Source organism: Pollachius pollachius (genome assembly GCF_949987615.1).
Source record: "Pollachius pollachius genome assembly, chromosome: 7".
NCBI classification, from domain to species: domain Eukaryota; kingdom Metazoa; phylum Chordata; class Actinopteri; order Gadiformes; family Gadidae; genus Pollachius; species Pollachius pollachius.
Window position 1 is genome coordinate 27,107,056 of NC_136940.1, and position 25,193 is coordinate 27,132,248.

The following is a 25,193-nucleotide window of genomic DNA, read 5'->3' on the forward strand; positions in this document are numbered from 1 at the left end:
AATTCTATAGCTACGAGACTTAAAATAAAATAAAATAGTGATTGCGTTCATTATCGTTAGATGGAGGAAGATGTTGAAATCATGACTACAACTACAGAAGAGCCTCCGTCATGGTAACGACAAAACAAGGCGAGGGCTGAGTAATCCGGAAAGGTGGAGAGGAGGATGTAAGGGATAAGGAGAGAGGATCGCAGGGATTGAAGGACGTCCGAATCTGAATCCTGTTAAATAGCAAACGACAGCGTTGCTGCCACCCACCCACTAAAGTCATCACTTCAAAGCATTTCATTGAAGTCTCTCACGCTACACATTCCCGCTGCAGGATCTGCCCTGTTGGTTTAAGCCTTATTTAGAGATGAATGGATGATGGTAATTCATACGGATTATAATGCGTAAATGAAAATAAATACAATTACAAACATTAAAAAAGTAGAAATAAAATAATATTTAATCAGCCTACATTCAATCTAATTAAATAAAGCATCTATGAAAACAATATATAAAAAAGTCTATGGCCTTTAGCATCCGGTCACTATCTGATTGAGGGTAGGCGACGTTCACACAGACGCTGACTCCAATTCAGAAGCTTGCAAAGCAGATCTGAGGTTTGCTGGCGGGAAGCCAATCTGCTGTATGAAGCAACACTTTGAGTTTGCAGTTCACTAATCTTATCTTTTGTTTTGTGGATATACAAAGGTGATTATTCACCCCAAACTGGTTCAAACAGGATATAAATGCTTACAATGCCTGATGTGTCATGAGGAACAAAGCTAAGGAATTAGGGATATGAAACTTCACTAAGGAGTATGGAGTAATGGTGTTCCAGAGTCAACGGTTGATTCTCCATCACTCCTCTACTAACCTATGTTAGGAGCCTTTTACTTTAGGAAACTTTGACTTGAACATTTATAAAAGTTATGTGCGTTTTCATGTTACTAATATGGTTTTATTATATAGATCAAAAGATGATTTCTGATTTGGATGCTTGGATACTTACTCGAAGGTATCCAATTAGTTCAATTATGGAACAGACTACAAATGTTAGGTACAGGGAGCAAAGCAGCACAGACTATCCACAATTCAGGTGCATTCCAATCTGGAAATCGATCAAGGTCATTAACCTTTAGATCAAATGATCGCTAATGTCAAAAAAATGAATAAAGAAATTATCCAAAACAATAATAGGAAAATAGTACATAAATAAAAGGCAGCGCGAGACTTAGGCAAATGATTTATAATTTGATTATATAGTCCATGTTTAGTTTGAAATAATTTCGTTTTATGTCAATAAAGATAAACAATAAACAAAGATGACGATGACAATACTCCCAGATACATAACGTATATTTTAAAGTTTGTATAATGGTTGTTTTTTTCTCAACTACACATACCCACTTTATACATGCCAAGCGGCTTAGAAAAGTGTCCGCTAAATAACACAATTTAAATGTGAGGTAAAATAAGGTGAAGTAAGGTAAATGTAATTTCAAAATCAACATAATGTTTTAGCGCCATCGTCTGTAATTGCATAGACATTGCAACAATGTAAAAAAGACGACTAAATGAATTGGTAAATATTCAAAGTTTCAGTGTATTGTTATCATAGTCCATTTACGTTTTCGTAAAATATATTGTAATAGCATCGAACTACATAGTGGCGTGAGGCTTCTACTGCCAAAGACTATCATACACTACATTAGACACATAAGCCTACATTATAAACATAAGACTACATCTACCACAATGCACCGCGGTAGCTCGACGTCTGAGCGCAAAAATGGCGGCACCTCTGCTGCGAGTGCTTGAGCGAACCGAAATAACCAAACTACCCAAAGCAGTTCAAAATAAACTCGAGAAGTTTGTTTCTGATCAACAATATGAGATCGACTCATTGAAGTCCCACCAGGAGCAGTTCCGCGTTGATAGTGGTAAGGCGCGGCTCTGCTCTTTAATCATTCAGACGGCTCACTAGCTAGCCAAGCTAACGTTGTGTTCTGCACACATGTCACGAAATCAAACGAGTTTCTATCCACACTTAACCTTACACTTACACTTAGACTGGTCAAATAGAGAGCTGTTGATTGACCTGTGCTCTTCCAACCCTCAGAACAACAGTTCTTCGATAAAACGAAACGCCTTGAACAATGTCAGGAGGAGTTTCTGAACCAGAGCCAAGAGAACCAGAAGCTGAGAGAGGACGCCTCGAGGCTCGGTAATAGATGGTTCACAAGTGTTACAAAGGGTCATAATGCAATGTATACAATATAAGTACACAACATCTAACCTAAATGTCAAACGTCCACCTCAGATGTGGAGCTCAAAGGTCTCCGTGAGAAGAACAAGGAGTATGAAGCCGCTCAGCAGAAGTCTTCCGGGGAGCAGGTAATGACAACATGAAGCATGTTTACCTTCAAGATAGAGTATTGATAACCCCGATTAAATGATGTCAACCTTCCAATCATGAGATACAAACTTTAAATATCTAGGATTTGACTTTGAGTTTTTTTTTAGGTTTTTCTTTTAAAATCAAAAGAAGACCTGGAGGCAGAGAAGCGCGATCTGGTGCGGTCGTTGGAGCTGAGGTCCCTGGACATGGAGAACCTCAATGGTAACGATATCTGAAATACACAATAACGATGCATATATGTAAAGGAAACGTGCACCATATCTGTTCACATTGGGCCAATATCTTAGTATTTTTAATGACATTGCTATTTTCTCAGTGTGTTTTTTTTTTATCACCATGTCTGCAGTACATAATGCCCCATATTAATCCTCCTGGGTCTCATCGCCATGTTTGAACACATCATTGACAACAGAGGATGATTAACCAAAACCGAGTGTAGTAGAAATATAAATATGAATTATAAATCTCAGTACCTTCAGTGCTGAAACATCTGCATATCGCTGCTTCCTGTCCATTAATATCTTTATCTGCCTGTGTTTTAATTTAGTTGGACATTGATTTCTCTCACACTAGATGACGTGAGGCAGCTCAATGAGAAGTTGGTGGAAGCCAGCAGCTCCAAAATGGGTCTGCAGATCAAACTGGACGAGCTTGAAGCTGCAGAGGTCAACATCAAGGTAGGCCGCCCACAACGCCATTGGGTCATCATGAAATCCTAATATTGACTGATGATATTCTCTGTAAGATACATATATATATATAATTTTTGGTAGATGGGGGTCATATTATGTAGAATGGATTGTTTCGGTGGGATTAATTTCAATGGTAATTTCTTTATTCAGCCTTTTGCTGAAAGTAGTGTTTTTTGTAGTTATTTCCTCCCTCTAACCTGGATTAAAGTGTTTTAATTGTTGTGTTGGTGATCCCTCCAGTACAGGGAGAAGCGTATGGAGCAGGAGAAGGAGCTGCTTCAGGCCCAGACAACATGGCTGAATGATGAACTCAAGGCCAAGAGTGAGGAGCTGCTGTCCATCTCACGACAGAAGGGCAACGAGATCCTGGAACTCAAATGTAGCCTGGAAAACAAAGAGGACGAGGTCTGTTCCTCTCTGAACATATTTCTCCTTCTCTATGCACAAGAAAAGTCTCTAACTTTTCTTTTGGTGGATTTCCAGTTGACCCGAATCCAAGACCAAGCACTCAGTTTGAAGGCTTCTAATGAACAATACCAGAAACAGGTTGAAGACTTCATCAACAAACTGAAAGAAGTAAGTTAACTATCTACTAACTAACTATTATAAAAGTTAAATTGGATAAGAAAGAAATGAATTATTTGAATCTTATTTGATTTTGTTTTGTTTCTGTTTCAGGTCAAGGAGCAACAAGCCAGCATTGAAGAAAAGTTCAGGAATGAACTTAATGCCAACATAAAGCTGTGCAACTTATACAAGGCGAGTAATGTCAGCTCAAGTGACCAGTGACATATACTGGTTGTTTTAAAACCTCATTTTAAATGTGTTTTCATTGAGAGGAGCTGGTGCTAAACTACTACGGTTGCAGGGGGCTGCAGTAGACGCTGAGACCAAGAGTGAAGAGCTGAGTGGTGCCGTGGAGGAGCTGCACAAGCTGCTGAAAGAAGCTGGAGAAGGTACATGCAATATCCTCAAACATAAAGTGGTCACCATTTCACAGAAACTGTATACTTTTGTTTTTTAATGTTTACCTGTCAAATGGTTACTATGCCCCAAGAATATTATACATCCTGAAAACTAAAGTTTGTGTTTTAAAAGTTTTGAGTCATTTGTCTGGTACCAATCCAAATGTTGGGGCATTACACATGCCCATATTATACATTAATTTATTTTGAATCAATGGCTCCCTCTTAATGTCAGCAAACCAAGCCCAGGAGCAGAAGCTCCAGGAGATGAACGAGGCCAGGGACGTGGCGGTGGCGGAGCTTCAGCAGAGGATCCAGAGCCTGGAGAAGGAGCTGGACAACGCCAACGAACTGCTGTCAGACTCCAAACAGCGAGGTCAGCGTCCCAGACTCTGCTGTTCTTAGTGGCTGAACCCACCTGTGGTCCAGCTCGTCCCAGTTGGTTCAATGTGTCGAGGCCTGATACGGTTCAGTTCTAGAGTTGGCTCTTCTTGCAGTGGTATCTGATGCATTGATCTAAGAGGGATGTTGTCACTGCTGTGGTTCCAGGTCCTCTGGGTTCTTCCTCGCTGCTCTCAGAGCAGATCACCACCATGTCTCCAACAGCGGCGGCCGTAGCCAAGATCAGACCTGGCATGAAGCTGACGGAGGTATTTACAGTGGGCTCTCAAACCGCAAGCAGAACCACTAAATGCACTGTTGTTTCTGTTGTTTCCGGGTGTCTAGCAAGTCAGATCGGCATCTTGTTGGATCTTTTCTCGATATACTATAATCTATTTATAGTTATTATACCAATATTCCCATTCAGTTTTCTGAATCTTTCTTGTTTAGGTACAGATATTGATTTGACAGATCTATGGATCCGTATCTGTTTTCATCAGTATCCTTCCCCCCCCTAGTTGTACACAGCCTTCGTGGAGAGTCAGGAGCAGCTGCAGCTGGAGCGGCTGGAGAACAAGCGGGTGAACACATACCTGGACGACATCGTGCAGGAGGTGGAGGCCAAGGCCCCGGTGCTGAAGAGGCAGAGGGACGAGCACGAGCGCATGCAGCAGTCTGTGGCCAGCCTGTCAGCCAAGCTGGAGCAGGCGGTCAAGGTGACCAGCGTTGAGTGCTTTAGGACTGGTTTAGTTAGTTGTTGTTACTGGTACTACAAACATAGTCCTTTAATTAACCTTTTATAATGTGACCCATTCTCCTCATCCTTTGTTGGTGCCCTAATCCCATTCTGGGTGACTGGTATTTGTACTGGCATGTTCCTGCGTAGTGTAATGGGCCACACTGGTTCCTTCCTTCTTGACGTGGCCTAAACAGATGAAACCATTGAGCCCACTGCTGCTGTAGCGCCGGCGGTCCCAGTAACAGCTGTTGGTTTCAGGAGGTGCAGCGGCTGCAGAAGGAGGCTGACGAGGCCAACAAGAGGTCCTCTCTGCTGGAGCGGGACAACCAGCGCTTTGAACTGCAGCTGGCCGACACGGCTCATCAGGTGGGTCCTCTGAGTCTTTTCTCAGTGTTCTCAGACCGTAGTGTAACCCGTCAGCCTCTGAGGGCTTCAGTCTGCTCACCGCTGGCCGCGCCCCCAGGTGCGTGTGCTGCTCGTGGAGCTGGAGGAGGCGCGGGGGAACAACGTGCTGCAGGAGGACGACGTGAACTCGGCCGACATCAGCAGCACCTCGGAGGTCATCAGCCAGCACCTGGTGACCTTCCGCAGCGTGGAGGAGCTGCAGCAGCAGAACCAGCGCCTCCTGCTGGCCCTCCGGGAGCTGGGCCACTCCCAGGAGCAGGAGGAGTTTGAAGCCGTCGGCATCAAGTAAGCTTGGATGGACTCTGGGTTTAATTTATTGAAGTTAAGCTGCTGCTGCCACTGAAAAAAATAAAGACATATCTACCATTAAGGTTTTAAAGGTCGTTTTTATTACAGATTCCAGCTGTTCACAGTTGTGGGCTTCCCGCCCGGGGCTGTTTGGAGTGTTTTTATGTATGGTCCTTGTCTCGTCCTAGGCGTGGTGAGCTGGCCCAGAGCCTGGAGAAGGCCCAGGGTGAGCTGGAGACGCTGAAGGTGCAGCGCACTCAGCAGATGCAGCTGACTGAGTCCATCGTGAGGCAGAGGGACATGTACCGTGTGCTCCTGGCTCAGGCCACCGGGGTCAGCTTCCCCCAGCAAGGTAAACCCCCTCACCTATGGAAACACTCACACAGTCGTAACCTGTGGTCAAGACGTTATCAGCCCTCTCTAACCGGGCTGACCCCTCCCCTCCTGTGATGCGTCCAGGGGCGCCATCCGAAGAGATCTCTCTGACTTCTACCCCCCGACGCTCCCCCGCCACCACGCCCACCGCAGCCACCCCCACTGCTCTGGTCTCCATGGCAACAGACTCTACGGAGGCAGTGGAGGCCAAGGCCGCTTTGCGTCAGGTCGGTGAAAGCTGTCCAGCCTCTCACTTCCCGTCTGAAGCCTCAAACCCCTAAAGGATATCGTTACCTAACGCTTCTTTACATTCAGGTTCCTTCCAGGACTCATTTAAATGAGCTGATGTAAGCTAACAGACCCTGTTAGTGTCTGTGGCCCTCGTACCAGAGACCATACTTAGGATGTTGTGCTCCCCCTTCAGTGGCAGGAGATGTTCGCTACCTACAAGAAGGAGCGTGTGGAGAATGACAAGGTGCTGACGCAGCACTCTGACAAGCTACAGGAGCAGCTCTCTGACCTCCGCTCACAGAACGCCAAGGTCTCCACTCAGCTTGAGTTTGCCTCTAAAAGGTAAGGGCGCAAAGATTACAAGAAGGCCTCATTATTAATGAACAATGTTCATGAGGCCTGTGCAGTCAGCTGCCATAATGTCTCTCAGGTACGAGATGCTCCAGGACAACGTGGAGGGCTACAGGAAAGAGATCGCCTCCCTCAGAGCCAAGGAGCAGAAGATAGCTGCAGCCGCTCAGAAGAGCGAGTTGACGGTCCATGCCATGAGCCAGGAGCTGAAGGGAGCCCAGGAGAAGCTCAGCCTGGCCGAGGTGGGTCCCCGTGGTGGTCCACGTCACAGCAGGACAAAGCCAGTGGGATTCGTTCCCTGTGTGCTCTGCAGTACAGTCACTCACCTGGATGTGGTCGTCTATCTCAGGGTCGTGCAGAGAACCTGCGCAAGGAGAGGGACATGCTGAAGCTGGTTGAGTCCAAGCTGACCCAGGAGAAGGAGTCTGTTGTGAGCCAGCAGCGTAGCCAGAACCACGTGCTGACCAACCTGCAGGCCATCCAGGTACTGCATGCCTCAGGGCTCCCTTCCCACAGTGACACACTACCTCCTGCTCCTCAAAGCTTGTGTCACTAGCCATTCTAACCAGGTGGCGTGTTGTCCAGGCCACTCTAGAGCGCTCAGAGTCTGACAGCCGCCAGCGTCTGAACAACCAGCTGGAGAAACAGGAGAGGGAGATCTCCCAGCTGCAGAAGAGACTGGAGCAGGAGGTGGAACAGCGTCACCTGCACAGCAGAAACCAAGAGGTATACAAGTACTCAAACCGAGTCCACCTGAAGTGGACAAAATAGCCATTTATTACACACTGCTGTTGTTTACGGTGTAAACTGCATTTCTCTATGTTCAGTTGTGTTGTTCTCAGTATCCATGTGATGAGAATTGTAGATGGATCTAGTGTCAGCCCAGGTTCACCACCTTCATGATTCCGCCATCATAATCGTGGACTATAATTAGTGGGGTGTCACTTTCCCATGTGTCCAGATCCATCTGATGGACGCCAAGCGGCAGCTGGAGCAGCAGGTAGCCCAGCAGCTGAAGACCAGGGAGCAGCTGAACGCCGCTCAGCAGGAGGTCAACAGCCTCAGGCTGCAGCAGGGCAGCTGCAGCCTCCCTCTCAGCTCCCCGTCCAACGTGTCCTTCAGAGGTACTCGTCCAACACCAGCGCCGACCAGCCAGCAGGGGGCGCAACTGCAGCGACCACGACACAGACCATTATACCTGCCTAGCCTAATCTTATGAACACAGATACTCTAGGACCATTATTAAGAATAAAAACAGTTGTATTAATAGACAGAAACAGTCTAACAACAAGAATGTTAACATCAAGCCAATAAAACCAAAGATGAGCATGTTCATGTCTGGTAACCGTATGCAATAAGCATGTAAAAAAAATGCTTATTAAAAAAGTTAATTCCTGTTAATCCGAGGGAGTAAAACAAGTTGATCCGACATCCCTGTCAGGATTTATTCTACTTTTTCTACAATCATAGTGAGAGGTGCCCTGGCAAAGCCATTACTCTGGTTACTGTGGGGCGCAGAAGTTTAACAGATTTTCCTCGGAAAATCTTGTAAAAAGAGCTTCTATATGTCCGTCCAGTTTTAACACACCGCAGCCATGACATCCAGTCCAGTTTCACATCCTTTATTGTCCTTTTTGCAGCCTCATTTAAATAAACCACACTACTGTTTTGTAACATTGAGCCACAGTTGTGTGTGGCGGCTTACTCATGCAGGGCTCTCTAACCCCTGAACCCCCAGTCTTCAGTACTCTCTAACCCCTGAACCCCCAGTCCTCAGTGCTCTCTAACCCCTGAACCCCCAGTCCTCAGTGCTCTCTAACCCCTGAACCCCCAGTCCTCAGTGCTCTCTAACCCCTGAACCCCCAGTCTTCAGTACTCTCTAACCCCTGAACCCCCAGTCCTCAGTGCTCTCTAACCCCTGAACCCCCAGTCCCCAGTCCTCAGTGCTCTCTAACCCCTGAACCCCCAGTCCTCAGGGCTCTCTAACCCCTGAACCCCCAGTCCTCAGTACTCTCTAACCCCTGAACCCCCAGTCCCCAGTCCTCAGGACTCTCTAACCCCTGAACCCCCAGTCCTCAGGACTCTCTAACCCCTGAACCCCCAGTCCTCAGGACTCTCTAACCCCTGAACCCCCAGTCCTCCAGGGCTCGGACCAGGACAGCGAGGAGCTGCGGGGCCGCCTGCGGCAGGCCGAGAGCCAGGCTGAGGGGCTGGCTGTGAGCCTGCGGGCTGCCAGCTCCAGCATGGAGCAGTACAGGAGCATGGCCCAGAGCCTGGAGGAGTCCCTGGACCAGGAGAAGCAGGTCAGCCCCCAGAGCCAGGGAGACACATTCAGATGGTTACACCATCTGAGCCCCGCCAAATCTATAATACTGAGCACACACGTCAACTAACGACCACACCTATTAACAGAGTTAAATTGGGTAATTAAATAACAATTATAAAATGTATTGTATAATGTTAGCCTTTTGTAGGTTTGGTGTCTTGCAATTAATAATATAATCCAAAGAATCATATAGGGGTTTTGTCATTGCTATTGCTTTCATGAACGTGACATGTGTGTGGGTGTAGGTGAGGGGCAGGGATGTGACGTGTTGCTGCCCCCTGTGGGTGTAGGTGACGGAGCAGGTGCGCTGCTCCACCGAGTCTCGCATCACGGAGGCGGAGACGCAGCGGCAACAGCTGGAGCAGCAGCTGGAGCAGGCGGAGAAGGAGAAGCTGGAGGCTGCGGAGGAGAAGCTGAGAGCCCTGAGCTCTCTGGAGGAACAGGTACCCCCGCCTGACGTCCGTCTGAGCATTAAGGCATCATGTGTCAATACAGCAGAAACCATGGCCCCACTTTAGGTTGACATCAAAACAATTTATGATTCAATAAAAAACCAGCATATTGAACTATAATCTCACTGTCCTTATTGTAGTCGTGTCCCAGACCAGACATGAGGGACCTGAACCCTGGTTTTGACGTGTGTGTGCTCCTCAGATGAACGAGCTGAGGAGTAATCTGAGCAGTGCCCGGGCTGACCACCAGGAGGCGCTGCAGCGGGTGGCGGAGGCAGCAGCCCAGCATCAGCAGGCCCTGCTGGACGGGCAGGAACAGGTACTGCGGACTGCTGTAGTCCGACCCCATCGGGACCGCCATTAGCGTCAAACCATCACAAAACTAATTAATCGAGTTTTCCATTTCTTTTTTTTAATTACTATTAGATATATTTTTTTAAATATCTAAAATGTTTTATAGAACAGCTGGATACATATCTGTACATTATTTTAGATTTGAACATTGTCTTTTTGACCATTTTGTGTATTTTTTAGTTCTCAGTTACAAAGTGTTGCTTGGGAGAGACATGCTGAATAAATACGTCATGTTTTCAAACTCAAAAATAATGGTTTGAATAATCGGGATTTCAATATTGACCAAAATAATCATTTTTTCATAATCGAGCAGCCCTACTGTAGGCCTGTCCACTACAACAGGGCACTGGAGGGACATGGCGTGTTAGGATTAAGTCATTCATAACGCCCCCCCCCAGGCCCGGCTGGTGGCCGAGGCGCAGGATAAGTACGAGCGGGAGATGATGCTGCACGCGGCGGATGTTGAGGCCCTCCAGGGGGCCAAGGCAGCCGCCCTGCAGGCCTCCGAGCTCCGGAGCCAGCTGGAGGAGCGCTCCCAGAGGATGGGGGCCCAGCTGCTGGAGGCCAGGGTCTCCTGGGAGGAGCAGGAGAAGATCCTCAAGGTGAGCTGGACCAGGATGGAGGCAGTGATGGAGACGTACAGAGTCTGACCTCTGTGTGCTGTCGTTTGAGGAGGGGGGAAGGGGACACACTGGCATTGAAGGGGGCTTTTCTTCATTCATGTTTGGGAAGGAGGAACGCTGGCTGATTGCATTTGATTTGCGGCTTCCAGGAGGAGCTCTCCAAGGCGGAGCAGCACTCTGTGGAGCTGCAGCAGCAGAACACGCTGCTCCACCAGCAGGTCCAGGCCCTGAGCAGCACCATGGCCACCAGCCTGCAGCGCGGCCCCAGCGAGGGCCCGCTCAGCGGGTCCTTGGCAGAGGAGGACCGGTCCCAGGACCAGGTCCTGGAGATCCTCCGGTAAAGGGCCCAGGAGCACATCGCCCGCTGTAGTGTTAAACTGGTGTAAGTGTGATTCCCTCTCAATCCGTCCTCGCCCCATCGTCCACAGATTTGTGCGTCGGGAGAAGGAGATAGCGGAGTCACGCTTCGAGGTGGCCCAGGGAGAGAGCCTGAGGCACCGGCTGAGGGTGGAGCACCTGGAGCGCGAGCTGAAGGAGGCGCAGGACACGCTGAACTCCGAGAGGGAGAGGATGAAGGTCAGTCGCAACACTGCACCTTCAGAACCCGGTCGACGCAGAAGGCACTCGGTGGCTTTCCTCAGTGTGTGTGGATGTCTCTGTGTGCGGGTTGGCCGTCCTATGCTCATGGCGGTACCTCTCCCCTCTGAGCCAGGTGACCGCCAAGACTCTGGACCAGCACAACGAGCTGATGAAGAAGACGGAGACGATGAGCGTCCTGATGGAGACCAACAAGCTGCTCAGAGAGGAGAGAGACCGGATGCAGCAGGAGCTGGAGCAGAACCAGGCTAAGGTACCACAACTAGAACCAGACAGAACCAGGCTAAGGTACCACAACTAGAACCAGACAGAACCAGGCTAAGGTACCACAACTAGAACCAGACAGAACCAGGCTAAGGTACCACAACTAGAACCAGACAGAACCAGGCTAAGGTACCACAACTAGCCCCAGACAGAACCAGGCTAGGGTACCACAACTAGCCCCAGACAGAACCAGGCTAGGGTACCACAACTAGAACCAGACAGAACCAGGCTAAGGTACCACAACTAGAACCAGACAGAACCAGGCTAAGGTACCACAACTAGAACCAGACAGAACCAGGCTAAGGTACCACAACTAGCCCCAGACAGAACCAGGCTAGGGTACCACAACTAGCCCCAGACAGAACCAGGCTAGGGTACCACAACTAGAACCAGACAGAACCAGGCTAGGGTACCACAACTAGAACCAGACAGAACCAGGCTAGGGTACCACAACTAGCCCCAGACAGAACCAGGCTAGGGTACCACAACTAGCCCCAGACAGAACCAGGCTAGGGTACCACAACTAGCCCCAGACAGAACCAGGCTACAACAGAGTGTTGTACTTCTTCTTGTGGTTGCTGATCTGTATTTCAGTGGTAGTAGAAAATACTCAAGAGGAGGACAGAGGTCACTGGATCGATACAATGCTTGGGTCATATGAGAACAGCATTACGTATACCTTACATTTCATAATACTGGGATTGAATGGAACACATGATATTGCCCTGATTAATGAGTCTCACTTCTCCTCTTCCCTGGTGTTCAGTTGCAGAAGCTGCAGTCGGACGTCATGCCCGTACAGCAGGCCAACTCGGAGCTGAGTGAGAAGACGGGCATGCTGCAGGCTGAGAAGAAAATCCTGGAAGAGGAGATCAAACGCTGGAAGAACCGTACCCAGGTGGGTGGCGCGTCGTGGAGACAGGCCCATGCTGCAACTGGAGGCAGATTACACTGTGTACTTTTTGCTAATTAATTTGGCACACAAATGAGCCAAGCTCTTGCTTAGCTAAGCAAGAGTCCTGGGGGTTCAAGAGCCCAAGGGAAGGGGCTCCAGTACATCTTGTTTGCCAGTGAGGGTACGATGGAGCGGGAGATTGTTGACCTATTTTACCTTTACCTGCCCGCTCCCTGCTGTTAGCACCTGGTGAGCCAGCAGAAGGACGCAGACCCAGAGGAGTACAAGCGTCTGCTTGCCGAGAAGGACTCGCACCTGAAACGCATCCAGCTGATCGCAGAGGAAAACGGCAAACTCAAAGCAGAGGTTACCAGGTGAGATTCTGCAGTGGTTCTGGTAAAAGGATCATTCATAAAGTCATTCCCAATTGATTTAGTCACTTGGCAGACTCTTTGATTAAAGCCGACAGGGCAGTATGCTGGGACTTTACCATCCCAGGGCGTCACGTTCCCAGATCATGAGTGATTCCCAGTCTTCATCCCAGGGCATCACGTTCCCAGATCATGAGTGATTCCCAGTCTTCATCCCAGGGAATCACGCTCCCAGATCATGAGTGATTCCCAGTCTTCATCCCAGGGTATCACGTTCCCAGATCATGAGTGATTCTCAGTCTTCATCCCAGGGCATCACGTTCCCAGATCATGAGTGATTCCCAGTCTTCATCCCAGGGCATCATGTTCCCAGATCATGAGTGATTCCCAGTCTTCATCCCAGGGCATCATGTCCCCAGATCATGAGTGATTCCCAGTCTTCATCCTAGGGCATCACGTTCCCAGATCATGAGTGATTCCCAGTTCCCAGATCATGAGTGATTCCCAGTCTCCATCCCAGGGCGTCACGTTCCCAGATCCTAAGTGATTCCCAGTCCTCATCCTGTGTGTGGTGTTCCTCAGGGCCGGGGCCACGGTGAGCGGCCTGCAGAGTCAGCTCCAGGGCTTCAGGGAGAACATGGCCAAGGTGGGCGAGGAGAGGAACGGGCTGAGGAGAGACCTGGAGCAGAAGAACCTGGAGCTGGAGGGCAAGCAGAGCACCATCAACCAGGTGAAGAAGATCGGCCGCCGCTACAAGACCCAGTACGAAGACCTCAAGGCCGAGCACGACAAGGTGAGGAACATCTCCGGGGTCCAAGGCCGTCAAAGGTCCTGGCATCTCGACTGCCTTTGTATTTTAAGTATCAAACCGGCGCCTGTCTCTTGACCGGGGGCGTTGTTTCGCTCCTGGTAAGTATTGATCAAAGTCAACGTTCAGATCTTTGTCTGGTATATATAATATCTATATAATTGGTATAAGCCGCTCAGTCTGTCTCATGCCTTACGGAGCTCCTCTCATTGGACCCTGGCCGTCCTGCAGATGGTAGCTGAGGCCTCAGCCAGGCCCCAGGCCCAGGACCAGGAGAGCCACCAGGCCTCTCTGCAGGAGCTGGAGGGGCTGGCCGAGTCGCTGCGGCAGGCTAACGATCGGACCAAGGAGCTGGAGGCCCAGCTGGACCACCTGAACAAGGTGGTCATCCATTCAGCTCACTAAACCAGCCAGTAGAGAAACACTGGAGCACACAGACTTACCTCACTCAGTGAAAGCTTCCCCTGTAGCAGAGCGCTGCCTCTAATGGGCGGTGGTTGTCCCGGTGTCTGTCTCCCAGACGGTGGGCGAGCGGGAGGCGGAGGTGCGCGGCGCCCAGGAGCAGGCCTCCAGGACCCAGGCGGAGCTGGGCCGGCTGAGGCTGGAGCTGCAGGACAAGGCCTCCCAGGAGGACACGCTCCGCCAGCAGATGGCCGACAAGGAGGAGAAGACCAGGAAGGCCATCGTCGGCGCCAAGCAGAAGATCCACCAGCTCATGGGTGGGAACTGCGTCTGCGCTCTGTCTGCCTCTGCCGGTCCCAGCGGACACCTTAATAATAACGATAAACCCCCCCACTGATATTGACTGACTATCCACCTCGTGTCTTCCTTAGAGGACCGGTGTTAGTGGGGCGTTGGGCTGATCTTTTAGGTCTTTGTGTCTAATGGCCTTAGTGGCTCCAGTAGGCTCCTAGTGTCCTATGACCTGGTGCTCTGTCCTGTCAGCCGCCAAGGACTCGCTGCAGAAGGAGAAGGAGCAGCAGCGCGAGGAGCTGGAGGTCCGCATCAGCGCCCTGAAGTCGCAGTACGAGGGCCGGCTGAGCCGCCAGGAGAGGGAGCTGCGTGAGCTCCGTGGGCAGCAGGAGAGGCAGGAGCAGAGGGACGAGCCCCAGGAGGCCGGCCCCAGCAAGGTGACCGGGGGGTAGCAGGCCGTAGACTGACGCCTTGTTTAGGGGTTCCTTCACCAAGGCACCTCACGGTTTACATGGATCAGGCTCCTATCCATTTTATACTACTGGAGGAACCAAAATGCATTTCGGCTTCAAACGAACGTCTGATGTTAATCTGCCCCCCCCCCCAGACCCAGGAGCAGCAGAGGAGCACTGAGCAGAGACAGATCAGCCTCAAGCCCACCCCGACCGCTGACAGGGGCAGGTATGTGACCCCCACACGTCTGTTTAGTTCTGGTTTACTGTGCTCTGAGTGATCCTGATTCTGTCGTGGCAGTGCCAGCACCTCGGAGCCTCCGACGGCCAACATTAAGCCCACCCCGCTGGTGGCGACGTCCGGCAAACAGCCGGCCAACCCGGGCAACAAGCCCACCCCCCGGGCCAGCATCAGGCCCATGATCACCCCGCCCACGCCCACCCCCACGGCCACCGTCATGCCCACCACCCAGGTGGAGAACCAGGAAGGTAAGAGGAGATCCAGGCCTTTCCTGGCGAAGGACTTTCCCCTATTGGATTGGATTTATCCCCCCAGCCTCTTACTGAGCCCTAACCAGCCCTGCCCCCCCCCCCAGCCTCTTACTGAGCCCTAACCAGCCCCCCCCCCCCCAGCCTCTTACTGAGCCCTAACCAGCCCTGCCCCCCCCCCCCAGCCTCTTACTGAGCCCTAACCAGCCCTGCCCCCCCCCCCCCAGCCTCTTACTGAGCCCTAACCAGCCCCCCCCCCCCCAGCCTCTTACTGAGCCCTAACCAGCCCTGCCCCCCCCCCCCCCCCAGCCTCTTACTGAGCCCTAACCAGCCCTGCCCCCCCCCCCCCCCAGCCTCTTACTGAGCCCTAACCAGCCCTGCCCCCCCCAGCCATGCAGGCCAGCGACGGGCCCCCGGTGGAGCACGTGACGGTGTACGGCAGCGCCAGTGGCTCGGTGCGCTCCACCAGCCCCAACGTGCAGGCCGCCCTGGGGGGGCCCATGTTGGGCTCCCAGCAGACCCAGACCCAGGCCACCGCCTTCGTCCAGCCCACCCAGCAGCAGAGCCAGGACCCCCCGCCCGCCCTGCTGATGGAGGCGGCCCCCAGCGCGCAGACGGACAGGCCGTCCACCTCCTCGGCCGTGTTCGGCACCGGTACGCGCCGGGGCACCGCTGCGTGGGGGTCCCCTGGACTGTCATAGTGGGGTCCTGAGGGGAACAGTATGAGAGCCCCCACCTCCCTAACACTCTGCCCCCCTCCAGTGTCGGCCACCGCCGGGACCTCCTCCATGTCCAAGAGACCCCGGGAGGAGGAGCCGGAGAGCAGCATGGTAACGGAGACGGACTCCCCTCAGGAAGACCCCTCCGAGCCCCCCATGCCCAAGAAGCTCCGCATCGTCCAGCGGGTCGGCCCCGAGGTGAGACCTGCCTGATGGCACCACAGGGGGCTTCACCAGGGGACAGGCCCTGGTGAAGCCCCCTGTGGTGTTAGCACCACAGGGGGCTTCATAAGCTGCCCTGCTTCTCATGATGTGATGGCTGATGTGTGTGTGTGTGTGTGTGTGTGTGTGTGTGTGTGTGTCAGGAGGAGGTTCTGAATGAGGACAGTACTGAGACCGAGGGAGTGGTCCCCACCAACCCCCAGGCCGCCCAGGACAGCAGCCAGGTCAGTCCCCTGTCCTTTGAGCTACCAGCCCCTGGGTCTCTCCCCCTGCTACTCTCTGTCGGGCCCCTGGGGGCAGGGCGGGCCCCTGGGGGCCGGGCTCCTGGCCTTCAGTGTGTTTAGGAGAGGTCTGACGGGTTCCCCTCTCGGCAGGACGAGGAGTTTGCGGCGCTGGAGACGGGCGAGGAGGAGGGGGCCGCCCAGGCGGTGCCAGGGGAGCTGGAGACGAGCGAGACCCCTGACCAGCCCCAGCACGACGTCATCGTCATAGAAACGGACTCGGAGGGCGAGGAGGAGGAAGAGGAGGAGGAGGAGGAGGAGGAGGACCAGGTAGGGTGTTCTTCATTGAGCAGTGGTTAGTAGGGTAAGGTCTTTGTTTGAGTTGGGTTTGCTTCCGCAACAAGCTTTGGGCCTAATGGGGCACTCTACTCGTTTATCAGTTATGGATCTTTTTTGTTTTAGTTCAAGATCTTTTTCATTCAGTTTTCTCATTGTTAACGTAGGACTATGACGAGGAAGAGGAAGATGATGAGGAGGAGGAGGACGACGAGGAAGAGGAGGAAGATGGCGGTATGGGGGAGGAGGGCGAGGACAGCAACGAAGGCAGCGGAGACGCCAACGACGGCTATGAGGGAGACGACCCCGAGGTTTGACCTCTCCCTTATGCACCGCAACACGCTTCCACCCATTCCTGGAAGATCATCCTACACATTCCCCCTCCCTTCCAGACTCGCACACCCTTTCATGCTCAGTATTTCCATGCTGTCACTCCAGTTTCTCTCTGACTCTCCCTGTATCTGTCTCCCTCTCTTACGTCTCCCCCCCTCCCCTAGCGTCTGGTATAATGGAGGGCTTGTGCCATGCGCTGCCTGTTGACTTTAATGATTGAACCTTTGGCTGTTGTGTTCTGGTAGTACATTGGTGGGCGGTGTGGTGAGTCAGTGGGGGGGGGGGGGGGGGGGGGGGGGGCTCTGCACTCGACATCCTGTTGGCATGCTGAGGTCAAGCCTTTATTGATCCTTTAAAAACATTTGTTTAAGCGGCTGAAGTTTGGAACAAATGGTTATTATTATTATTATTATTATTATGCAACAGAGGGTTTGTGTAACATCCACCCGTCACTCCATGGCTCTTATGTGGCCTTTTACATTGAAATTTTAATCTTGCTAAACCTAGGAAATGTGTTCCTATTTATTCATCGCTAAGAATCTTGTCAATGATTAAGAGGTTACTAGTTGTCTACCTTCTATTCCACGGCCGACCCCAGTGTGTCCATGCTCGTATGTCATGCCCCTTTGACTTTGTGTTTTCTGTGCCAAAGTGAGTCACTGGGATTCAGAGCCCTGTTGGCAGGCGGGGTGTGTTTGTGTGGGAACCTTAATGCTCTCATCGCCCCCCGCCGCCCGCTCTAGTCTGATGTAGAACGCCGTGCCTTTCAGGGAGCAGACGTGACGGACCCCGGCACAGAGACGGAGGGGAGCCTGGGGCCATCGGACCAGAGGCAGGCGGACACACCCAGCTGTAAGATCCAGGAAACCCTGTCCAAGACCCATCCCACCTAAAGCCCTCACGCACCACCCCAGACACACAGTCACACAAACAGAGACAGACACGCACACACACAGAACTCAAAGATGCATTTTCACAGGCAGACACTAATGAATTAGACCGACGCATATCCTCCACATCTAGACCGGACATTGGATTTCTCAGACACACACACCAACCATATCTTGGCAGCTCAGGCGGCCCTCCACAAGTATTTCCAGGCATAAACCCGTCTCCCCAGATAGGATGACAGCCTCATAGCCTCTGCAATGCTCTGAGGCTGGAGGCGTCCGGCTGTCTCATTAGCCTCTGACCGCATGACGGGGACAGCGCAGATGTGTTGTCTGAGACCTCTCATAGTCACCATCACTTTACAATGCGACCACACAAAGTTTCTCTGCTTGTTTTTATTCATTTTTGCTTTTTAATGTCAGGTGTAATAAACAATGTAAATCTTCCAGTGTTGTATGGTCAAGTTATTGCCCTGTACAGATGTTTTTTAAATCTCTGAGACTTTATTGGCCACCTAAGCTGAAGGCTCGTTAACAGGCCGTTGCATAAGGAGATCCCGGTGTCTCTTACCCAACAGAAGAAAGCAGCCCCCTTTTCTCTTCTCTACCCCCGACAGTCGAGAGCAGCGCAATGGAAGCCTTCTCAACAGAGCCCCCAATCCCGCCCTCACGCATGCCCCAGTCGCCGCGGAGACCGCCACACCAGCTACCCTCTCGCCCGAACATCCAGACGCCCTCGTCCCAGGAGCCCGGGGCCCCGGCTCAGGCCCAGGTGGGACCCCTCAGACCTCCTCCTCAGACCTCCACAGGGGCCTCTCTGGAGCTCGTTGGTTCAGGGATAGCCAGACAGTCACCAATGATAAAGATTTACGAAATGCTTTTCCCTTCCTAATGACGGCGTAGCACATTTGGTTATTGTAGGTCTTGATGTGTTGTTGCTGTGACTCAAGTCCTGTTTGGTCTTTCAGCGGAACCCCGTCCGTCTGCAGTCGATGGGCCGCCTGACCCAGCTCCCCCCTGGGACCTCTGCCAGCGCTGTGAGTCCAGAGGCTAGTCTCTCCTCTCCCCCTACTGCTAACCTCTCCTCTCCCCCTACTGCTAGTCTCTCCTCTCCCCCTACTGCTAACCTCTCCTCTCCCCCTACTGCTAGTCTCTCCTCTCCCCCTACTGCTAACCTCTCCTCTCCCCCTACTGCTAGTCTCTCCTCTCCCCCTACTGCTAGTCTCTCCTCTCCTCCTACTGCTAGTCTCTCCTCTCCCCCTACTGCTAGTCTCTCCTCTCCTCCTACTGCTAGTCTCTCCTCTCCTCCTACTGCTAGTCTCTCCTCTCCCCCTACTGCTAACCTCTCCTCTCCCCCTACTGCTAGTCTCTCCTCTCCCCCTACTGCTAACCTCTCCTCTCCCCCTACTGCTAGTCTCTCCTCTCCCCCTACTGCTAGTCTCTCCTCTCCTCCTACTGCTAGTCTCTCCTCTCCCCCTACTGCTAGTCTCTCCTCTCCTCCTACTGCTAGTCTCTCCTCTCCTCCTACTGCTAGTCTCTCCTCTCCCCCTACTGCTAACCTCTCCTCTCCCCCTACTGCTAGTCTCTCCTCTCCTCCTACTGTTAGTCTCTCCTCTCCCCCTACTGCTAGTCTCTCCTCTCCCCCTACTGCTAGTCTCTCCTCTCCCCCTACTGCTAACCTCTCCTCTCCCCCTACTGTTAGTCTCTCCTCTCCCCCTACTGCTAGTCTCTCCTCTCCCCCTACTGCTAGTCTCTCCTCTCCCCCTACTGCTAGTCTCTCCTCTCCCCCTACTGCTAACCTCTCCTCTCCCCCTACTGCTAACCTCTCCTCTCCTCCTACTGCTAGTCTCTCCTCTCCCCCTACTGCTAGTCTCTCCTCTCCCCCTACTGCTAGTCTCTCCTCTCCTCCTACTGCTAGTCTCTCCTCTCCTCCTACTGCTAGTCTCTCCTCTCCCCTACTGCTAACCTCTCCTCTCCCCCTACTGCTAGTCTCTCCTCTCCCCCTACTGCTAACCTCTCCTCTCCCTCTACTGCTAGTCTCTCCTCTCCCCCTACTGCTAGTCTCTCCTCTCCCCCTACTGCTAGTCTCTCCTCTCCCCCTACTGCTAGTCTCTCCTCTCCTCCTACTGCTAGTCTCTCCTCTCCTCCTACTGCTAGTCTCTCCTCTCCTCCTACTGCTAGTCTCTCCTCTCCCCCTACTGCTAGTCTCTCCTCTCCCCCTACTGCTAGTCTCTCCTCTCCCCCTACTGCTAACCTCTCCTCTCCCCCTACTGCTAACCTCTCCTCTCCTCCTACTGCTAGTCTCTCCTCTCCTCCTACTGCTAGTCTCTCCTCTCCTCCTACTGCTAGTCTCTCCTCTCCCCCTACTGCTAGTCTCTCCTCTCCCCCTACTGCTAGTCTCTCCTCTCCCCCTACTGCTAGTCTCTCCTCTCCCCCTACTGCTAACCTCTCCTCTCCCCCTACTGCTAGTCTCTCCTCTCCCCCTACTGCTAACCTCTCCTCTCCACCTACTGCTAACCTCTCCTCTCCTCCTACTGCTAGTCTCTCCTCTCCTCCTACTGCTAGTCTCTCCTCTCCTCCTACTGCTAGTCTCTCCTCTCCCCCTACTGCTAACCTCTCCTCTCCCCCTACTGCTAGTCTCTCCTCTCCCCCTACTGCTAACCTCTCCTCTCCCCCTACTGCTAGTCTCTCCTCTCCCCCTACTGCTAACCTCTCCTCTCCTCCTACTGCTAGTCTCTCCTCTCCTCCTACTGCTAACCTCTCCTCTCCTCCTACTGCTAGTCTCTCCTCTCCCCCTACTGCTAGTCTCTCCTCTCCTCCTACTGCTAACCTCTCCTCTCCCCTACTGCTAGTCTCTCCTCTCCCCCACTGCTAGTCTCTCCTCTCCCCCTACTGCTAGTCTCTCCTCTCCCCCTACTGCTAACCTCTCCTCTCCTCCTACTGCTAGTCTCTCCTCTCCCCCTACTGCTAACCTCTCCTCTCCTCCTACTGCTAGTCTCTCCTCTCCCCCTACTGCTAACCTCTCCTCTCCTCCTACTGCTAGTCTCTCCTCTCCTCCTACTGCTAGTCTCTCCTCTCCCCCTACTGCTAACCTCTCCTCTCCTCCTACTGCTAGTCTCTCCTCTCCTCCTACTGCTAGTCTCTCCTCTCCCCCTACTGCTAACCTCTCCTCTCCTCCTACTGCTAGTCTCTCCTCTCCTCCTACTGCTAGTCTCTCCTCTCCTCCTACTGCTAGTCTCTCCTCTCCTCCTACTGCTAGTCTCTCCTCTCCCCCACTGCTCCTCTTAATAAGCTCTCTACACACTCGGGTCACTCCCTGCCCCAGAGCAGGAGGGAAGGGGCCTGGATGGTACCTTTCTCTAGGGATAAGCCTTGTTACTTTACCCTCAAAGCTTATTTCAAATCTCACATTTGTAAATGTTCTATAACTGAGCATTAAACGCATCACAAAAATGATCATAATTTATGCCTAATAAAGCCTTCTGGCAGCGGGGAGGTGAGGTCACTAACGTTCACCAGAACGTTACTAACCTCAGCCGGGTTACACAGCCGGTTAACCTCCCCCCCTCGGTGACAGTCCAATCAGATTTGGCTGCTTCTTGGTCATCATGATCTCGTTAGTAAAGTAAACGTCAACCTGCCCGCCCAGACCCATGGGAGCCTCTGATAGGTGAATTCATTCCTAGCTCTCCCTGCCTGGCTCGGAGCCGGAGAGACCACTGCTGTGGAATTCCGTTTATTATTAACTGATCGTTTCATTTCTTATTTGTGTTATTTCATTAACGCAAAAGCTCAACTGCGCTATGACGTAACTGAGTAGAAGCCAGCTGCTCTCGTATTGGTCCGACTCAGTTAGGGCGGAGCTTCACTGTAGCTGAAAGGTTTTGGAAGACAAATGGCTTCCATAGTCTGAGAGTAGGCCTACATTTAGGATCCAAGAGCAGATGGGGGTTTGAACACTGACTAGCATTCTGTCTCCCTGTCTGTCTCCCTCTCTGTCTGTCCCCCCCTCTGTCCCCCTCTGTGTCTGTGCAGCAGCTGTTCTACGAGGAGGACGACCGGACGGTGCCCACCCCCACGCTGGCTGTGTCCCACCGCACCGACGGCGCCGACCAGCCCACCCAGTAGGACCACCCTAACCTTTAGGTGTAGCGTTGCATCTGACTGAGTGGGGGTCAGTGTTTAATGGTTGGTGTGTGTGGGTCAGCTCCCCCCAGGTGATCGGCGTGCACCACTTCAGGGCGGGGCCCCCGGACGACCTGCTGCAGACAAGCTCCTCCCACTCTGACCTAGGAGGGCTGGGCTCACAAGGAGGTACGCAGACCCCGGGTCAAACAGACCGCTCCTTATACACAGCTGGCTCCCATCCAGAAACAAGGGGTTTAAGTAACGTGTGTGTGTGTGTGTGTGTGTGTGTGTGTGTGTGTGTGTGTGTGTGTGTGTGTGTGTGTCGGGTAGGTCTGGGGATGTATGACAGCCCTCTTTTCCTATCAACCCATGAAGAAGAGTCCGGAGGGCGCAGTGTCCCCACCACAGCGCTCCCAGTGGCCTCTCTAGGTACCGGTGGGTTCATATAAAGACCAATAATATACCGGTCAACACTAAGATATTCAGCGAGGAGCCGATAGACTCAGAGCTCTGGTCTCTGTGATGCTTTCAGGTCCTTCATATAAGCTCACCTAACAAATCCTCCCCCCCCCCCCAGTCACGCTGTTCTCAGAGGGGCCGTCTGAAGCGCTGGACCACGCCTCCCAGTCGGTTCCCGTGGTGACCACCTCCACCAGTGACGACCGGGACGACGTCATCCTGGAGCCCGACGCAGACAGGTGAGCATTTAGCTCTTATTATGATGATGATGATATGATTTTTGTGATTGTTGTCGTCATGTGAGTGGATCTAAGTGTCCCCCCCAGCCGGCCGAGCGGCGAGGCGTCTCTGGACTCGGTGGTGTCCCAGGGAGAAGCAGAGGAGCCGGGGCAGCAGGCGGATGAGGCCACCCTCCCATCCACCAGCCAGGAGCCGGCCTCCAGCTCCAGCCTGGGCTCCAGAGCAGGTGGTTCCTCCCTTCAGGCCCAGTGGGGACCGTCTCTCTCCCAGTAAAGGGCTCAGCTTGACGAGGGGCCTCTTGTGTTTCAGATACGAGCAGCAGCCGCCCCTCCAGGCCGCCGGCCGGCCGGCAGCTGCAGCGCTGGTCGGAGAACCGAGGAGGACGCATGAAGAGAGGTGTGGAGACGCACTAGAACCAACAGCTAGAACCAACCTGTGTACCTCTTCTGACACACGAGCCCCAACTGGACCCTAACCCCCGGGCTGTGGTCTGGAGTGGGAAACGCTACATTCATGGGAATGTACTTTGCATGATTCGTGACGGAGCAGGAATGACTTTCTCCTAGTTCACAGTTCACATGTAACAATACAGTGAGATGAAATCACAGGGAGAGCAGCAGTGTGTCTGCTGTGTGTGTCTGCGTCTGTAATGTGTATCGGCTGTGTTTGTGTGTCGGCTGTGCGTTTGTGTGTTTGTGTGACGGCTGTGTGTTTGTGTCGGCTGTGTGATTGTGTGTCGGCTGTGCGTTTGTGTGTCGGCTGTGCGTTTGTGTGTCGGCTGTGTGTTTGTGTGTCGGCTGTGCGTTATTGTGTTGGCTGTGCGTGGTAGCTTCAGCCCTGCCTTACTTATAGTGTTGCTTTTTTAAATGACAGCTTTCTCCCACCAAGAACACACTGAAGCAGTGTTGTGCCTGAACGCGTTCACTGAACGAAAGTTCATGAACTCGTTCATATTTTGGGCGAACGTGAACTGAACGTACTGTATTACTGCCTGATGAACGTTACTGTGAAGTCGTTCATTCTGGTGTCAGTGAACGGCACGCTCACTCGGTTTAACTTCGTTCAATGGGGGGGTTATTTGTTTATCAACACGGCGGATGCGCGCGCAGATCGCCGTGTTGTTTGACCGGTTGCCATGGTAATCTCCGTGCGGTTCATTTGCAGTTGAGGTGTTGCCAGCTAACTGTTACATTAAACTGTAATCAGAAATGGTGGTTATATGCTATAGACCCTATAGTATCTGTCATATAAAGGCTGCGACGAATTTTATATTATAAATATGTACACTTTATTTTGAAAGTATAGACCAGCGCGATTCCCATTGAAACAAATGGCGCGGTAATTATTCTTCGAAACGAGAGCTGTTCAATTGTGGAAAATGAATTAAACTGTAATCAGACAACGCGGTTATATGCTATAGACCCTAGTGTATCTGTGGTATAAAGGCTGAGACGAATTTCGAATTATAAATATGTACAATCCATAACGTTAGCTCTCTCTGGCTCATAGCTCAGCGGACTAGAATATTTCATAGAATCATTGCTTGTTGGCCGGAAACGGAAAGGGGGGCTGTTCACGTTTGGTTGTAGTCTTTTCGCTCGGTTCTCCGTCTCATCAGTAGGGCTAAAACCGAGCGAAAAGACTACAACCAAACGTGAACACTCCCCCCTTTCCGTTTCCGGCCAACGAGTAATGAGTCTTCCAACAGAAATCAATGGGATTTACAAAATGCGCTAAATGTGCAATAAAACACGATAGAAACCGTATTTCGCTACGATACTTGATTCAACCACTCTATATCATCCTAGACAAACCACAAAGGGGGCTCAATGTTCAAAATACCAGAAAAAACGAAAAGCTCACAGCAACATATTGAAAAAAAGAACTATCATCTAGTTCATTTTTTGGAACTGTGAACTTAGTTCAAAATTTTAAATTATGAACGTTTAACTGAACTAGTTCATTTAAGGGTTTGTGAACTGAACTTTGAGCTAGTTCACGAAGAAAGTGAACTTTCCCAACACTGCTCTGAAGGATGTAATGCATATCCACTAGGCTAATTGATTTGATTATGAACGAGCATTTATCAAATAATGCAATTAACTCAGTAAATATTTTTTTAATAAAAGCAATACAAAGAATTACACACATTATCACCTTGTCTATTTGTATACATTATCAAAGTGCGTCACATCATCCAGGCACGGGCTGCCGTAACATCAGACTCCTTTTGTAACGGCGTCTTCTGTCCCCGTCTCCTAGGCCACCCCTTCCCCTCCCGAGGTGCAGGAGCCAGACGCTTCGCCCGCTGAAGCTCCTACACCCCACCGCCTCAGAGTGAAGCTGCATTTTAATGTTTAGATAATGTTCCATTTTATTATGTTCTTTTTATGTACTTCCAAGTGCTTCTGTAGGTGCAGTCCACGCAGGCTTCCTAAGTAATAAACATGTTGAAGAGTTGTTGTGTGCGGGTCTGTTTGGGACAGG

General features: G+C 51.7%; 1 protein-coding gene across 5 annotated transcripts; it reads left to right on the top strand.

Moving 5' to 3' along the window:
* Positions 1-1,766: 1,766 nt before the first annotated feature.
* On the top strand, positions 1,767-25,165 carry tprb (translocated promoter region b, nuclear basket protein). 5 transcript variants are annotated; one of them, XM_079740188.1, is made up of 51 exons: positions 1,767-1,928; positions 2,108-2,212; positions 2,309-2,382; positions 2,512-2,608; positions 2,981-3,084; positions 3,340-3,504; positions 3,583-3,675; positions 3,778-3,858; positions 3,968-4,055; positions 4,300-4,440; positions 4,614-4,714; positions 4,964-5,161; positions 5,443-5,550; positions 5,648-5,874; positions 6,066-6,229; positions 6,337-6,479; positions 6,677-6,825; positions 6,914-7,076; positions 7,184-7,318; positions 7,420-7,560; positions 7,796-7,958; positions 8,971-9,137; positions 9,451-9,603; positions 9,815-9,931; positions 10,365-10,568; positions 10,739-10,926; positions 11,018-11,165; positions 11,302-11,439; positions 12,217-12,348; positions 12,589-12,719; positions 13,299-13,509; positions 13,756-13,905; positions 14,045-14,243; positions 14,470-14,654; positions 14,825-14,898; positions 14,971-15,158; positions 15,549-15,812; positions 15,921-16,075; positions 16,243-16,323; positions 16,474-16,650; positions 16,824-16,967; positions 17,760-17,841; positions 18,497-18,651; positions 18,848-18,916; positions 21,915-22,003; positions 22,087-22,193; positions 22,338-22,442; positions 22,585-22,705; positions 22,781-22,932; positions 23,016-23,102; positions 24,969-25,165. In XM_079740188.1, exons 1-51 carry the CDS (start codon positions 1,778-1,780, stop codon positions 25,016-25,018), a joined length of 7,014 nt encoding a protein of 2,337 aa, XP_079596314.1. In that variant the 5' UTR covers positions 1,767-1,777; the 3' UTR covers positions 25,019-25,165. The 5 variants fall into 5 exon arrangements, with proteins under 5 accessions (XP_079596314.1, XP_079596317.1, XP_079596316.1 ...); XM_079740191.1 differs by having other exon boundaries at positions 22,793-22,932; XM_079740190.1 differs by having other exon boundaries at positions 22,338-22,436.
* Positions 25,166-25,193: the final 28 nt, after the last annotated feature.